Here is an 18,648-nt window from a genome sequence, read left to right on the forward strand (position 1 = left end):
TTGAATACATAACGCTTATTTTTAAAGGCACAGAAATACCCAATCTTGTATCATGTAGCTTTTAATATTAGCTCATGTATCGATCAGCACACACTGTATTGGGGGTGGATTTTTTGCTAACTCTTCTGTTTTGATTTTATGAAGGATAAGCGTTATTCACTAGGTGCGTAGCTGACCTGATTATCAGGCGGGCTCGGTGTAAGGGGTTTATCAAGAGGCTTCAAACCCGCCTCAGCTCCAACTCTTAGCCCGATGTTAGGTTGACTGAAAGTTCGGGTGAGACAGCATTTCCAGCATGGTGACCGCCATCGATGGGATTTCAAAGCTCCCTGCAGTAACAGATGGGTGACGTCACTCAGACTTTGTCTATTAATATTTACTTTATGGGCACCTCAGGCACAAAATTCCCTCTGAAAATGGTCTTGTTTGCATTTTGTTATACTTGTGTGGACTAAATAATGATTTTTAAAGTTGCTTGTAGGCATATACAAGATGATTGCTATTTGACAGAGCAAGGCTAGCTGCATCCACCTCTTCTAGTCTCTGTGCAAAATTAATCTTAACTACACTATTAAGTTACTCATGTTGTATACTCAGTTGTATTCAATGGACTTAAACTAGCTTTAATGACTTGTATTTTAAAGAGTCAAGTGAAGAATTAGTGTGCTACAGTATATAGCACACTATGTCAACCTGAGATGACCTGGGCACCTGCAGGGTAAGGGCTTACTTCTAATCCAATCACATCAAGGCAAGGCCTGGAGAACCAAAGAGAGGTATGGAGTTGAAAGTTCAAGTTAACAAATGTCTTATGTCAACTCGTTATTTTGAAAGTTGCAGTCTCAGCTTTTTGTTGAGACTCTTTGGTTTGAATTTTTAAAGAAGTCTGCTCCTCGATGTCCTCAGTTGTGTCTGTCAAGAAGATACTTGCTTTTTTGTTGGCTCCTCTCACATAAACCTCCAAGTAATCCATTATACCTGTCCCTTGATGCAGAAAATAGAACAGCCCAGTGAAAGTAGGAAAAAATAAATGGATTAAAAAGATATCCCTCAGCTGGCTCACGCAAGATCTCTTTACGAAACTCTTGAGCCTTCATAGCTAAGAAAGGGAGGAAAACTAGCAACAATTTTCAGCCTCAATCTGTATTTGGGAAACTGCATTCAAATAAACAAGGGTATCCCGGGGTGGACTGGGTGGCATATGGTCTTGGCCTTTGTCTGTTTCACTCTTGCAGTTACAGAACAGCCAACAGATTGCCCTTCTCAGAAAATCCCTTCTAAAAGGCTTCTAGGTTGGATTTGTGCCGGCGAGGCGAAAGGTGGATGGAGTGGAGATAAGCCTGAAGGTTAGAGGCCATTCCATCATGGCCTGGTCAGTGTTATCCGTAATGCCTCTGTAGAGAGATAAATACTCCCACTTCTCAGTAGTTGGTACATCTGCTCTAATTTACCTTCAGTCTGCTATTGTAATCATTTCTGAAGTTTGCACGCACAGTGTCATGGATATTTACAGCACTGATTGATAGAAGTTAACAGTAAACCAATCCAGTCAACATCAATTAGCCCTTTAGGGTCATGTGATGTTTGAACTCAATGCCAGCTTTCACAGTGTACCTTTCTACAATCCAGTTTGTTTTTGCCAACAGCAGCTAACACATTAGCAACAAAAGTTAAAGGCCCATGATCTTTCAGTTGTTGATTTGAAAGACTCATTTGGATGGTTCTTTGTCTTCATCACGCATAGGAGGAAAAAAAAGAAATACCCGGAGCCAAAAAAGCATAAGCTATTTCTGCTTTTACTCTTTGTCTGAAAAGTTATTAAGATGTAAATGTTCTCTTTCTTAATGTGAAGTGGAGCTCCTGAGCTCTAGTGTTGGTGGGCATAAAAGTATATTTTTTGAAAAGAAATTGAACTTCATAATTGACATTCTAAAACATGTTGATCATTAAACAGTGCGTGTTTGTTTTTAGGTAGGCCCACATTTTGTTGCTGTTAAAAAATCTGTATAAAAAATAAAATGTTTTGATCAAATGTCATGACTCTTTTTTTTTGTAAGACAAAAGTATTTTCCAGTGGATTTAGTTAGTTTTAAATAATAATTAGCTAAAACACAACTTATTCCAATGGGACAAAAGGCAGATGAAGCTACAGAGTCCGTCGCTTTGATGACAATTTTTGTTTTATATCAATGATTAGTGTAGTTCGATACATTCACCTTATCAGTAAAAGAGTGAAGAAGAACATACTGGCGAACAGGAAAACATAATGAAGCAGTTCAATATGTGCATGAAGATCACACTGGTCGGATATAAATGTCACCAACCCCTACCAACTGCTTGCGTTGAATTTTCATGACTATCTCCTGCTGCTTTCACACATCACCATGACTTCACGCAGAAAATTCACTAGGGTGCTGGCTGGCAGGAAAAAATCCTGGTAAAGTCGGGTTGAACAGTTAGGGCATTTGCATTCACACAGGCAGCTGATCCACAAAAATTTGGGGAAACTTTCAGAAGTTTGTGTCTGTGTGAAAACGTAATTAAGGTAAATGCATAAACTACAATACATTGTTCTTGGAATATTATTTAGAATATTTGTATCAGCCTAATTTTGTAACAGAAATCAAAGTCAAGCAGAATGTTGGATTAGCCTTTTTAAAACAGTTGGCATATTGCCAACTGGCATATTGAATTATTATCATATCATATCATATCATTATCATATTGAATTATTATTTTGACACTATTTTTGAACCAAACAGGAGGTCTTAATTGGAAAACAAAGTAGCCCTACATCGATCAAACTTAAACCCCTACAATTTAAATATGATCTATTCCAAGAAAAAATACATAACCCAGTAGGAATACAAATAGAAACCTATGTACAATTTAAAACATATAATACCTATACAAATTAGAGTAGGCCTACAGCTGCACAGCAGCAACTATGTCGCAAGGTACAGCAGTGTCTGAAAGCAGGTAGAGCTATTTTTAAATGAGTCTGTGCATACTTTACATATTGCATCTGAAAGACAGACAACAAGGTATACTGCTTTGCTGTGATTTTGCCAAAAAAATAAATAAGGCAGTCTCCTTTGACACAGAAATGGCTAATGATAGTAAAATTGATCCTGAATTGAGCTATCCTCACAGGAACTCTTCTTTTGCTTGTGTTTTCTTTCACTCTTATTCACCAAGGGTATTTTTATCTCCTCTCCTCTCCCTCTCTCTGATATAAGCCGAGCTACACATCGTTACCCCTTTCAATTCTGAAAGGGTTAAAGAAGGGGGACCAGCTACAGCCACACTTCCTCCAAAACACTCTGTTCTTAACTTTACTTTGCAGCACTTAGCTCCAAAAAGCCGGCATGCGGCATGTCAACAAATGTTGGTTCTTGTGGAAAATTTGAGTGCAGGGGCTACTCCAAAATTATAATGCACATGGGAACCCAAGGCCTCCTGTTGTACATTTTATTTGTTGCATGAGCACTTACCATTCATTATTAAATCACATAAAAGTCTCCTGATTGCATCAAGAGTTAAAATCAAATACCTGCTTGTCCCAGATGCTATTTACAGTCTCTTACACCCTTTCTAATACAACCAAGTAAGCAATGTTTCAAAGGATGTTTATCAGGTTGGGGGAGCCTTTAGAAAACTGCAGGTTAAATGTAGCTACTGTGGCTGCTCTTTTAGCAGTCAGTCAGCTGCTTATCCAGCCATAATGGAGAGAGAGAGAGAGAGAGAGAGAGGCAGAAATGGAAATGGCTTCAGTCCCCAGCCGCTAAGCTGCTTTAGTGGATTGCTGGGGTTTTTTTTCTACCTCCCCCTAAAGCAGACCGCTGATATCAGCTCTGAACTAGAACAGGCAGGGCAGAAACCCTGAGCTTTCACTGCGCAGCTGCAGCCACAGGCCAGGGAAGGGCCAAGCTGCTTTGTCTTGTCTTTATTATTCACTCTTGGGAGACACGTGACATGCAGAGACTGCTGCAAGGAAGCTCCTATTGCTCCCTGCTGGGGACATGACGCCACAAGTGGGCATCTGTCCCCATCTGACCACAAGACACCCTGGTCAGGTCAAACTAAATATTTACTATAGTCAGGGGCAGGTCTGTCCCAGAAAATGCCTTTAGTAACATTACTCAAATGTCTCATGCTGGACAGTTATTGAGGGTTCTGTATAACTTTAAAATATTCAAACCTTTCTATACCTACTTGTCATGACCAAGGCTGGTACTGCAAGTGCAGTTCAAGTGCAGGTCTATTTAATAGTATCCAGGCACTTTGTATCTAGGTGACTCAGAGTGTCCATGTGGACGTCTACAAAAGCTAATATATTTTGATAAGTTGACATTTGCTTGATGGGGGGATATATAGCCTACATGCAATAAATGGCATTCCTTTTGAAAATTGGATTTGGAAATGTAAAGCATATTCTATGGTTAGGTGGCCCCAGTAAGTTCAAACATTTAGCTAATTTGAGGCTAATTCAGGGCCAAAAGAAACAATTAATTGAGGCAGAATACATTACTTTTCTGTAGGCCAGAGTTTAAAAAAATAATTGTACTGAACTTAGAGTAGGAGTGATCATGCAAGCATTCACATATAGCCTTTAGTTGAAGGCAACATAAATATACAGCTACTTTGCATGTATACAAAGATCTCCTTGTGACATTCTCTTTAATAAACTGTTTATCATAGGCCTAACTCACCAGGCCTATATGAAGACATAATAACTGTAGCATTTCAATGCAGTACTGTTTTCTAAGTTTACGGGGTCAATGTCATCCACTGTATTTAGCCAATAGCACCTACAAGTGGAGAATTGAGTTTATCGCAGATTTAATGTTGCAATTCTTTACAAATACACGGGATGGCGCTATAATACAACTTCTCCGGACATTTCCGAATGACGACGGAGGAACCCGAGGTGAACCCCGGAAGCACCGTCGTTACTGGTCACTACCAGCTCGTTGTTAGAGCGATGTGTTGCCGCTGCTGCGGGCACGGCTACGCCGGAGCTGTTGTTTAGCTCAAAACAGGAGCTCAAAATGTATTAAAAAGGAGTCCCCAACAAATTAAAAAACGACTATTAAGGTATGTAATTTGTCGTCCATATTGGAGGCTCTGCTTTTGCGCCTGTCGTGTACACACAGTGTTAGCATGCTAGCCGTGTTAGCTTCTGTTTGTGGCTAAATAGTTAGCCAGCCTGATTTACCTTTCAGTTTATATGCATGATAAGTGTGAAGCTGTGGGAGCTGATGTGTACAGTGTGTGTGGGTGAGTGTGTAGTTGTTTGTGTGTGTTGATAGGGCTCTCTTTCAGTCACGACCCTTACTGTAAACGGTGCAGCAGAGGCTCTAATCTCAGTCACACCTCCTTTAGTAATCTGTTGATTTACGTCACTTTGTGGTTTGTCTGTTTATTTAAATCAAAGTATTTATGTTGGCACACCTTTTTGCTTTCTTTTACTATCATTCAAAGAAAATAAAATGCATGTTACATTTAAATTGCATGTCTTACCCATAATAGTACAAACATGTGTAAAGGTGTGAACGTCGTTTTGTTATTCGTGTTATTTTGTTATTCTTAGAGACTGGTGTTTGACAGTCACTGTGACCGCTGACGTCATTTGGTGGCTTTGACACTTTAGTTTGCTACATTTAGGTGGTTGATCCTCAGGGCAGGATTCAGAGTCAAGACAGTCTGTCATTACTTCCCGGACTAAAAAACGGGAAACACTTGCAGTGTCACCACATTGGTATGAATAGAAATCATGTTGGGTGTGTGTTTCTGGAATTAAACAAGGAACACTTGTAAACTTGTGAGTATCACAATGAGTATGAGTATGTCATACTCAATATACACTCAGCAGGTCAAATTCAATGCAGCCTACAGTAGTTTTTTTGTAAAGGTTGCAATAGGGTTTGCAGCTTTCTTAGAAAGTAGTTGATTACATGTATGGACATTTCAGAGGCTGTAGTTAGTGGTGAAAAGTATTGCATTTTATTGAAAGATGTGTATGGTGTTTTGTCAACATTGATAGTCTCAGTTTCAACAAAAAAAAAAGTGATCTTCATGTGCAGTTAACTGGCTATTTGTTTCTTGATCCCAAGGTTAATCACTTCTTCCCTGTGCATGTTTATCTATTTCAGGTATCAGCCTACCTGTCAGTCTACATATTTACTTCATCCTGAATGATGGTCCAGGAAATCAACACATAAGCATGTTGTTGTGAAGAAAGACCATATTTGGTACGTTGCCCCACTTTTTTTCTCAATTTGCATGCTTTTTGTTTGACAGATTATAATGTGTAACAGGAGCAAACAGAGCAAATCGGCTAAACTCATGTTGTCTGTTAGAGCAAAAGCTGGAAGAGTGACATTCCTCGTTTTGGCTTTTACTTGTTCATAGGAGGGTTTTTTTATGGAGTTGTTCACTATCTAAGCTGTTAGTACCAGAGAGCAGTGACTTGAGAAGTCATTTGCAACAGAGTATTAAGATGAGGTGTAAAAATTAGAACGCATAGGAGTGCAATTCTGTATTAAACTGTAAACATTCATACATTCATGGATAGAAGCCTTCAACCGTTTGGATGAGAATAAAGCTGTGGAATAGCACAATGTTGTTCAATCTTTTGTGACTAATGGAATAACAAGTTATGGAGAAGCCACTATGGAATATTTGATGTAAATGTTTTTATTTGGTATTGGATAATGTAGGTTGTCCAATTACACAGTGACTAAACAACCAGTCATAATATCTTTGTTGTGTCAGTAATTTCATTGGCTGTTAAAACCCTTGCACTTTAGTATAAATAGCATGAGTTGTATCAGTCCGTAAATTGAAACCCATTTCTTTCTGGAATATTTTTGGCTTTAGCTCTTGTTTCATCTCATTTTCTTTAGCATTGACACTTCCCCTTGCTGTGACTTAGTATGTGATGGTCTTGTAAAGTGATGTGAGCAGGATGACACTGAAGTGACTGCTGGTTATGGATGTAAGAGAGAAGAGAGGCAGTGAGATAAGGAGAGAGGGAGTCTTGTGTTGTGCCCTCTGACTGGGAAGGGCAGGCAGCTGGTGTGGCTTAATGGACCTCCCTCTCATTGACCTCAGAAAAGAATCAATACGCTCTAAACTGGCCAGAAGCATTTTGTTCCTTGTTAAAGATGATGCTGGTTTTCTTTGTTTAACAGAAAAAAACATGCTGTCCAACAAGGCTGGTGATGTGTGATTTGGAGATAAACACACTGGTTACAGATCGAACTGACAGGTGCTTTCTATGAAAGATTCTTATAAAGCTTTTAACAAACAACGTTGTTGAACTGGATGCCCCATGTAGTCAGGTCTGTTTTTCTGCACATCACTTTCTATGCATTTCTTTTTACTGGGATTGCTAACAATTATTGCCTTTTTTTTTTTTTAGCTTCTATGGTGACAGCAGGTGTTGGCTTTGTAAATATCAAACTTAATCTTGACACATGTTGCACTTATTTTACAGTATTTGAGTTTATGGATTGTGTCCAATATAACCCATCCAAAAACTGAAACTATTAGCATTTTCTACGGTCACTCACATGCTGCACTAATCAATTACAAAAAGTATACACTACTTCGTGCAGTCACTTTCTGAAGAAGAAGATATGCTTCATTTACTCAACAAGGAGAAATTGCTTGACCACTCACACAGTTATTGAGACATGATAATACACACATCGACAGAAATACATGTGTGCGGATCTGACGTACACTAATGGAGAGATGTCATCTGATGAGATGTGATCTGACACATTGAATATATTCTGAATCTTTTTTCCTTTCTTCTGTGCATTCAGCTGCTCTCCAATCATGTTCGGTTGTCATTAATTCAAACTGTGGTTGCAGTTTTTCTTCCTCCCCTGACCCACACTACTGAGCTGCTGACAAACTTTGTTTTTGTTGCCCGTGTATTGGCTTGAGTTGTGGGGCAATTTTGACAGAGTAGATCCATCACCAACTCATCGAATGAGTCTGGATCAGCACTGATTCCAATCAGCTTCAGACCTCCCTCACTTTCTCATTCTATCTCATTCTATGCACAGTGGACAACACTTCTGATATTGTTATCTCACATAGACTCACTGTGTTTGATATTAAAACAGTGTAATATGAGGATAGAACTGACATAGAGTTCAGTGTCATCAACCTTTTTAATCTGTTAGGAGGGCGGTTGGTAAAGACTTCTGCTTGCCCACACAATTGTTTTTAATGATCCAATTAGGCCTCTAATCAGGGGGAAGTGGTGGAGCTTTGCACATCTACAACAGATATAACAACATTTACAATAAAACTGATCATGTAGTAAATCTCTTAAAGGGTATCCGTTTGCTAAGTGTGTGACACTTTCCTACTTTTGAATGGCTATGCAGTAATGTCACTGCTGGAGACTTTTGTTCCATTTCATACCATCCCTACTGTCCCCATTAATCTGTATTATTCTAATACTTTCTTAATAAAGAAAAAAAACTCACAATTTAGATGAGAAATAAAAGTCAATAGTTTGTCCAGATTGCGTGCCAATTTATTTAATGCAGCTCAAAACATATCAGTTAAAGTTTAAATAAGTCCAGTTCTTATCCTGAGAACACCAACAGGCTCCAATTGGCCCCTCTTTGAAATGGAGGCGTGTCCTTAACTTTGTCCCACTGACCTTAAGAAATTTGGTTTACATAAAGGTGAAGCCATATCTTTCTTAGTTATGACGCAGTAACACACAAATGTCCAAATGCATGAAAATTAATTTCAATCACAATATTAGATCAGCGTTATTACTTTTTGTATTATTATTATTATTATTATATATTATTATTAGCTGTTAGGACGTCTCTGTCTTTGTGTCTTTTATTTTTCACTTTCACTGTTCAGATTCTCAATGTGAGTTGTGTTTTGTTGTAAAATGTTGTCATCTTAATTTAAAGCCACAGCGTGTTTGTGCAGAGTATCCTCAGGCTAACCTCTATCACTATCAATTATGTTTGAGAGACCTTCAATAGCCGTGTCACTGACTGCAACAAGCACATAACTAACCCAGTTTAATCGCTGGTTTCAAGATTAAATGTAATATATGATCAAGATTTAGTCCCAAAACCAATTATTTACAAAACCTGCTGCTAAGCCGCTCTTTTTCTGTGTTTGTAGAAACATTTAACTGACGGGATAAATTGTATTATTATGTACTTTCTTGTCACAGAGTTATGATAATATTTGCAATCATCTCTACAAATTCACTGTGCCGAATTGGAACCAGATTCCTCTAACTGGAGTGTATTTGCTGCTTCTGTCAGAAGGACATGGTTGCTGATTTCTGGTTTTAAGCACTGAGGGACAAAAACTCTCATCTCTGTATATCCTTTTTGAAAGCAATAGAAATGACACCCACTGACACAGATAGTTTTTGGATGGATACAGAAACAAACCGCAGTCTGGTGTTAAGAAAAGCAGCTGGGTTGGCTCGTTAGCTGAAGACTGTCCTGCTCAGCTTTGCACCCACTGACTCACTGGAAATGTCTCATTCATACGCTCAGCAAATAGAAGCAGTGACATCTGTCAAAGCAATATAGTAGAAAGTACCAGAGCACCTCATCATCAACAAATACGAAAAGTCAATTCTGCCTTCAAATTGACTACAGGTGACTGACTGGTAAACTGTTAAAACATGATAAAAGACTTCTTAGCAATGTTCCTTTTATTTATGAATGAAAGAGCATGTGTTTGTGTGAGTGGTTGTCAATGACCGTATCCAAGAGGAAGCCACAGTTGTGTGCTCAGCACATTCATAGCAGGTCTGTTATTCATTTCCTGTTTGCGATAAAGACATACTTTAGTTGTCAGAGAAGACTTTTATTGCCATGCCAACACTCACTTCATTTAAACACTCCTTCTCTCAAGTTTGCAGACTATCATTTTACAGTGTAATACACTGGTGTGTCTACTGAAGCCACCTCTGTAGCAATCCAGATGTTATTGTCATTAAATGAAAATCTTTGGATTTGTACGTCTTCAAAACTTTTTTTCTGGCTGTTTTGCATAAAGGAGGTCAAGACTAACTTTCCCCAGTTTGGTAACATCATTGACCAGGGTCTGTCTAACTTACTGAGCTAATATACATTGTCACACAAATCCCCTCTAATGAAAAAGTATTTCTTATAGTTTTTTTATGTTTAGGTCTCAAGAGGTTCTTATATGAAGAATGGTGAATGTTTTTTCCACCCATGCTGCTCAATGTTGTTTTGATCTAACCCCTGATTAATCATCATACCATCAAGATACTTCAATGGTTTTGACTCAAAATAAACCTGATGAAATTATTATATATTATCTAATTGGTTGACTTTGTGTCAGTAAGTCCCATTATGTCTACCAACAGAAGGTTGTACAGATTATTATTAGCCTGTATTCCTCACATGCTCTCTGGCTGCAGGATCGGTTTTCTAAAGGGATCAGAGCATTCATTGATTGATCTTAAAGCAGCCGACATTGTCTCGGGGGCCTGTTCTGAACACTCTCATGTGACCTTGACATGAACACAGAGCAAGAAACACACAACCACTCATGTCCCTTGTAATAAACGTTGCAGCGCTCAAAGGGCCCAGAACAGTTGAGTCCGAGATACAGTTACTCACATATGTACGTAAAGTTTCTTTTAGAAGGCTGCTTCGTTTTAACCTTACTAACATTACAGCAGTTGATGTAAAGATTGTGTGACAGAAGCCCTAAATGTACTATCTCTACCTATCTCTCTCTCTCTCTCTAGGGTAGGATGCAGTCTTCAAACCACCGACTGCGAGATATGGAGCAGCACCACCCGCTGCTGTCGGCAGGTTCCGATGTGGAGTCAGGGAGCCTGTCGGCCGATGTCACGGTCGGGGGTCCCCATGCCCATACAGCAGGAAACCGCACACTGTGGTTTATTCAGGACAGCTGTGGGATGGTGTGTGCATCCATCACCTGGTTCCTGGTGCTCTACGCTGAATTTGTGGTGAACTTTGTCATGCTGCTGCCGAGCAAGAACTTCTGGTACTCCCTGCTGAACGGGGCCGCCTTCAATTCTCTGGCTGTGCTTGCATTGGCCTCACATCTGCGTACCATGCTGACTGACCCGGTAAGCATGTGAAGGAGAGGTGGAGGATGTAGATGGACTGAAAGGCTAAACAGAAAGAGACAGTGGGCAGGGTTAGAAAAAAAAATCAGGCAGAGAAAATATGGCTCGAGTCAGTGCTTAAGACAAAATGTATAAATCATATACCTTACTGTAATAGGCTCCTCAAAAAAAGAAGGGTAACTAAAGGGCCACCTCTGAATTAAATACAATTGTAATATGGTGCTCTCAGTCTTTATTGAGGTAAAATGAAGAGTTTTATAGAATGAAAGGAATTCCTTCACTGCTGTTAAATTTGTATGTATATCACAAGTAACATGCTCTGTCAGGGTCTGACACTTGTTGTAGCTCTCTGGTGTAATCTGGCACACACTGAGGGGGGGGGTGCACCTAAATGTCTTTGTGGTGAGTCATAATTTCAGATATTGATAGATATCATTTGTTCAGGATTGTTGTTGTTTGTTGCTGTTGTAAAGTCTTGGCTTTGTTACTGATCCTCTTGTCATGCTGTAGGGAGTGTAGGTCAAATATTATCAGTAGTGCTGCAACGTTGACTCATTCTTACTCTGAGAAACTTGATGACTGATGACGGCTTCACTTGTGCTTTCTAGCCCACAACAGCCCGGCTTTCACAGTTGCTCCATTTAAAAGCCCAAAATAGTACACAGTCAGCTGTGCTGGAAAGTGTCCGATTGGGCTTTTGACTGAACTTAAAGGTCTTACATTGTTTGATGATTTCACTTAAAGTGGTAGCTACAGCTCATTGTGACTCACTCAGCAGGTATAATGTAGACTCACAAACTAATGAGATTGGATTAGTTAAAGGCTAAATGTGCAATTTTTTACACATAAATATAGCAGAAATCAAGTATATCCTCTGAAAATAACTATGTGAGTCATGACTTACAATGAGTGTGACACCCGAGTCCCGCTCTCTTTAATGTACGACCGAGCCCTTGTGTGTTTGGAGCCCTTTGCTTGGAAAGTAAAACACCTGTTGATTTGAGACACACAGCTTGAATTCACTTAGCCATCATGTCATAATGTATTTGTTTGGACATTTATAGTTGATATCTATCATCCTCCATCCTACAGGGTGCAGTTCCTAAGGGAAATGCAACCAAGGAGTACATGGAGAGCTTACAGCTGAAGCCCGGTGAGGTCATCTACAAGTGCCCAAAGTGCTGCAGCATCAAGCCTGAGAGGGCACACCACTGCAGGTCAGTCACAGCGTAGGGGCCAATTCTACACTGAATGAGGTGCTTCTTGTATCATCTTAGCTGCCCCTTGAAAGCCGCGTAGGTGTGTTTTTCATACCTTTGTGTCTTCTCTCCCCTGTCTGCAGTATTTGTAAAAGATGTATCAGGAAGATGGATCACCACTGTCCCTGGGTCAACAACTGTGTGGGAGAAAAGAATCAGAGGTTCTTTGTACTTTTCACTGTAAGTACATTCAAGTACTCATGGTGTGGTACATTCATTTTGAACAAGGGTGTGGTTGATTAGATTCATTATGTACATACATCACTTCTTTGATATCACATAAGGCTAATTTAAACTAATAATCGAACATGTTTGCATTGCCTCAGTTCTTTTTCAAATTGAGTACACCATTTGCCTTTAATTCGTTTTTTATTTCAACATTTGTTGAAACTTCAAGGACTTAATATCTGCCCATAATAAAAAATGCAAATAATTATAATATTTATAAAAAAAAGAAAGAAAATGTTTCCAGGAAAAATTGTTCCTGGATCATTTCTTTCAGCTGAGGTTCACTGCTCAGAAGTGATGTCACTCACATCAGACACACGCCTACATGAAATGTACTCACATAGCCATTTATGACTCTCACGACATCAGCACTTTTTTTATATGGCTTCATGTGCTGACTGGAACTTTTTTGACGCAGAACCATAAAGCTCTTATATATGGCTGTGCAGTACAAGGTTACCTGTGAGATGACATTTTTGCTCTGCTAACATATTTACATCAATAGAGAGTTTAATAGTTAATTACAGCACTGTGCATTGTTTATTTTATTTTATTAATGTACAAATGTGATATAAGTATAGGGAAATTATGACTAAGCCAGCCTAGTGGGATAATGGCACAATGGCCTTTTTTGCGCCGGTCACTTACCGTCTCTCTTCCGTCCTCTTCTGTTCGTCTTCCTGCAGATGTACATAGCCTTGATTTCGGCCCACGCCCTGGCCCTCAGCTGTATGCACTTCTTCAGCTGTATTAAAGTCCAGTGGAACGGTAAGGCTTCTCTGTTTTTCAGTATCAACATGTAGAGGCTTTTCTTCTGTTGAGAAGAACAGCTGCTCTCCACAGGTCAATGAAGTTGTTCAGCACAGTCATCAAAGAGATGTCATTGACCTTTCCCACCCCCCTTGTGTGTCTCTTTGTAGAGATGAACACATTTCCGTTTTTACTGCACAAGATGATACTCTGGTTATCAAGGAAATATTCTCAGCCAGTTTGTTTTACATGCAAATGTGATGTAATAATATGTAAGGCTGCTGTGATTGGCAGAAAATTGCAGCCAATTTCACACAACAGCTAATCCTTAGATAAAAACCTTTTTGTGAATGAGTTACAGCTTGTTAGAAGTGTTTGGGGAGAATGCTTTCAAGTTTCAGTCTGATTATAGGTCAGGTAAGGTGCGGGATTGCATCAGTTAGACAAATGAGAGCTTCTACAGACCACATTATCACTTTCACAACTTCATCGGACTAAACCAGGAAACATTTCTATGTTGTCTTTAAGGGTCTATTTAGCAGGATTTTGCTCAGTCAAGAATAAAGGCCTTTGGAGTTTCTCCTTTTTTTGAATGCATTAAATTAGCTGGTGTTTGTTTAACATCCCAGTCAAATAGTAATAAAACTAAAACTCCATTTCCATTTGCCATTTTCCTTTGATCAGAGTGCAGCGACTTTTCTCCGGGGGTATCTGTGCTGCTGCTGATCTTCCTCTGTCTTGAAGCCATCCTCTTCCTCACTTTCACAGCTGTAATGTTTGGTACGCAGATCCACTCCATCTGCAATGATGAGACGGTGAGTGTCCGCTGCACCCTGAAAGCTTTGTTTCTTTTGACAACTTGTGTGTGTTGGGGAGGGTCACAGCAAGAAGATGTCTTCAGGGTCGTGGGGTGATAACGTGTATATACATATATATATATATAAGTTCCTTTCTTCTTTTGTCCCAAATGTGTTTTACCCTTTTTGATGTAATTGTTTATGTAAACCTGCAAATAAGGCAATCCTTTGACTCACAGACCTCTTTGAATGTCTTGCAGGAGATTGAACGTCTTAAAAATGAGAAGCCTACTTGGGAGCGTCGCATGAGATGGGACGGGATGAAAGCTGTGTTTGGGAGTCCACCCTCCGTGCTATGGTGTAATCCATTCACAGGCCTGCGTCTGAGGCGCTTGTTGCTGTTGACACAAGGTCGCCGGGGCGGATCTGAGTTTTCTGTCTGAGAGCAGGGCAGACTCATGCCGCTAAACACTTAGTCCGCCTCTTGAGCGATATTTATTTGTTTCCGGGGGAGCAGAGATGAGCCTCTGCTCCCTGAGGCTGTTCTTCATGTGTGGGTGACACAACTGACTGGCTGCTCCAGTGCAACACTACCACCACTGAAAGTTTGTCTTATCACTTGCACATGCTGAAAGTGACCCAACACCTTTGGTCTGCACGAGTACAACTGGAATATTGGTTTTAACATGAGCAGCTTTTTTGGTTTCAGTGTGTGTTTTTAGGTAAAGCATGCAGTTTTTATTCCTGGTGAGACCTTCCAAGGTGTCATTTGAGCTCAACTCATGCACCTTGAGAAGACTGCTGCAGGAGTTAGATCATCACTAGACCAAGACAAGTCAAGTTAAATGGCCGAAAGCTTGAAACTGTTTCATGAACCCAGATGAGGGAATCGCAGTCAAGGACATGCATTACTTAAATGGCACTTGAGGAGAAAGATTGGATAGTGCGCAGAGAGGACTTCACTAAAAGAACTGTGCCGCCTCGATTTGCATGTGTAACAGCTGGATCAGTCGGTATCTCAGCCTGAAAATGAGCCTTTCACTATGTTCGGACAGGAACAGGAAACTGTGAACACCTCGTTGTTATTTGACAGGACTGAGTGTCTTTTCTTATCTGCTCATCTTCTTTGTCATGTTTGTCTCCTCAAGCTGAAATTGTTGATTCTTTCTCTTTCGGCTACTTGGGCCAGTAGAAATATTTGTTTCCTCTGTTAACAACTGCCTCTTTATCATCACAGTGACCACAACTCAACAGTTGACTGTAGTGATTCTCTGGAAATAAATACTTTTGTTTCAAATCCTTATTTGTGGGGGGGGGGGAATCACAGTTTTGTATTACTTGTTCAGTGTCTGTACATGTGCTGTTCCTCCCCTCCTTCATGCTGCTCCAAATCCTATTTTCAGCAAATGATCTATCACTTGATCCACTCATATGCCTCCTTGGGTTTTCATATCAGAGCAATATAGGTTGAACAACATTACCTGCTGAAAAAACTGAATGTTACTCAGTTTGAATTTACTTGCACACCGTTTTTCCAAATGTAAAGAACTTCTGTTTATAGTCGGCATCCATATGTAAGAGTAACAGTTGGATAAAAATTCACAGCATTTAAACTCCTAGAAACAGCGACACAAATCCCCTGAGTCGCAGCTATGCCGGCTTTGCATGCTCCTCTGCAAGGACCTGGTGCCACATTTTGAATAGCAGAACTGGAGACATTAGCACAACCCCTTTTTTTGGCTCTCGTGAGCTCATTTTGGTCTCAAGAGCCAGCCTCCATTGTGCAGCCTGCCTGCAGAATAACAAAGGAGAGGCTGAGGTAGCTGGCTCTATACAATCTTTAACTCTGAACAAAGTCTTAAGGAGCCCGGCGAATGCTTCAGAGGCCTTTCCTACTTCACTCCAGAAATGTCAGTCCTGTTACATCTAGCAGATTATTTTAATTTATTCTTGCCTTCAGATTGAAATGAAATTATCAGCTTTTGTATTGCCATATTTATGAAAGTGTTCCCTCACTATTTGACAGCTTGTCTCCCATTTTGACATAATCAATTGGCCTGTTTGCACTGAAAGGATGAGACTTGTTGAATCTACAGTTCAGGGTTTAACCTTATGCTTGACTGGCAGGCTCTTATTATCAAAGTATTGACAAATCTAGATTATCCAAGTGTCATTTTTTTTTTTTACTGCATACTGCTTTTTGTTCTCATCTGTGGTTGTCAGGAGAAGGAACTCAGTCTCCACTGTTTACACTAAATGATCATATCTGTTGCTGTATGACTACAACATGTACTTAGAATGTAAAAGATCTTTTTGTGGGGCTAAGTGACACAGCACTTCAGCCAACTGATATCAGGGGATTTATTTAAAGCTGTCCTCACATGTCTAATTGTATTCTGCAGGACTGCATCACTTTACCAACCAACACCTTTCTTGTTTTTTTCTATCGGTATAGTTTGGCCAATAACCATTTCTTTTTCTCAATTCAGTAGCCCTTTGTTTGAACTAACCTTGATTTCAATTTTGTGTGTAATACAGCAGAGTAAATGTACACTTACCATACACAAAGAAAAATCCCATTCAAGCTGTTGGTTTCAATTATACATAGGAAATGTCTGTCTGTTTGACAGTTTCACACATACTTTTGTTCTATTAAAAAAATACTTTGCAGGTATTGGTGGCAAACAAAACATCCAGAGCCAGTGAGAGTTCTCTGAGTCCTATAATAGTAACAGTGGCAGTACTAACAAACAACTCAAACACTTAACTCTTAGATGTATTTGTAGGAAGTAGCAGATCATGGGCCATTTGAATTGAAGGACATTGCTGCTGTCAATATTCAATGGTGAATGGTGTATTTTGTGCAATAAATTGGGCTTGATTCATGTAAACAAGTACTTCGACATAGGATTTTCTTGATTCATATCCCCTCTCTGATGCTGTACGTTTAAAGAATTGATTTAGGATTTTTTTTTTACAGGGTATGTAGTTTGACATTCATCCTTAGTTATTGAATAAACAAACTCTTCATTTAAAGAGTTGTACACATTATTGTGTGTTCATCCCTACCTGCTGTTTGTCCTAAGCTAATACAATCACCATTGGAGAGGATTGTTTGACAGTGTGCAAAGTGGTGTAAAACAATGCAAACTATTCTGTCAAAGGCTTTTCTCCCAAAGCAGAAAATGTAGGATAAAGAACATTTTGTGATGTATAGTTATGACTCTGAGCACTATGGTGATGTGACTACAGACTTACATTAACATCTTCATATACAGTCGACAAAGGTTTTATTTGCTACTCTCCTGAGAGAATTTTTCCTTTAGGAGAAAGTCCATCAAATTTATAACAAAGTATAAAGGTTACTATTAACAGTATATAAATGGAATGTTTTATTCAAGTTTTTAAATTGTGTCATGATCTTATGTCATATCTTTAATGTCATTCTTTTACATAATAAAGTTGATTACATTAAAGCTATATATTGTGATTGGTTTTCTATCAAATGCTATTTCCTTTTCCTTTTTTTATAGGTGTTGTGTTTCCCATAGTCGGAAAATGCAACGGAAAATGTTTTCATGCTATGCTAATCAGCAGTTTGGTTTATGTTTCTGTTACGTTACATGGGCTCATGGCTGTTAATTTCTAGAAACTGAGATTCAAGACGCAGTAAAGATTAATTGAAAAGAGGAGGATACATTGCTGCAGAATCACAGGAAAATCAAGTAAACATTTTGTAACCTAAAAGTGAAGCAGACACACACGTCAGCAAATCAGTAACAAAATACACACATTAGTGTAGTCTATACATGTATATGGCCACTTTTTAAATGCAACCATCATCCCAGAATAAACAACAGACACATATGTTGTTATGGGACATTGAGGGAATCTTAACAAGTAAATAAAAATGTAAACTTAGGGTGGCTGTGACTCAGTTGGTAGAGTCGTTGCCTCTCAACTGGAAGGTTGAGGGTTCAATCCCCAGCTGAGCCACATGTCCGATGTGTCCTTGGGCAAGAGACCCAACCCTGAATTGCTCCTGCTGCTTCGGTGGCGGTGTATGAATGGATTAATGTTGTACTTACTCTCTGATGTACATCGCTTTGGATAAAAGCATCTGCTAAGTGAGTTGTAGAATTGTACACAAAGGCAACAGTTTTGGCACTGGGACCTTAACATTAAACATTTTCTAGCCATAAATGCTGAGTTGGTATTGTCAAATGAAGAAAAAAAAGAAAGATAAGAAAATCATAGGTAAGTCTTATAATGAAAATTACTTTATCTAACTTTTTTAAATTATATAAATAAATAATAATCAAATAAGTAACTGTTAATTGGAAATAAACCGCAACAATCCTTTAAGAAAAAAGAATAAAATATTTCATAGCACTGTAGCAATACTCTCTGTAGTCCAGTTGGCGGCACTATAACTTTTTCCGCTGTGATGTCCTACAGTACACTTACAAAAGAA

The 18,648-nt window shown here is 39.2% G+C and overlaps 1 protein-coding gene across 1 annotated transcript; it reads left to right on the plus strand.

Annotated features, from left to right (window-relative positions):
- The first annotated feature begins 4,943 nt into the window (after positions 1–4,943).
- On the plus strand, positions 4,944–17,654 carry zdhhc7 (zinc finger DHHC-type palmitoyltransferase 7). The gene is made up of 8 exons (XM_061041030.1): positions 4,944–5,097; positions 6,156–6,254; positions 10,793–11,140; positions 12,233–12,357; positions 12,483–12,579; positions 13,314–13,395; positions 14,062–14,192; positions 14,435–17,654. Exons 3-8 carry the CDS (start codon positions 10,799–10,801, stop codon positions 14,615–14,617), a joined length of 960 nt encoding a protein of 319 aa, XP_060897013.1. The 5' UTR covers positions 4,944–5,097; positions 6,156–6,254; positions 10,793–10,798; the 3' UTR covers positions 14,618–17,654.
- The last annotated feature ends 994 nt before the right edge of the window (positions 17,655–18,648 follow it).

Source organism: Labrus mixtus, chromosome 1 (genome assembly GCF_963584025.1).
Source record: "Labrus mixtus chromosome 1, fLabMix1.1, whole genome shotgun sequence".
Lineage (NCBI taxonomy): Eukaryota > Metazoa > Chordata > Actinopteri > Labriformes > Labridae > Labrus > Labrus mixtus.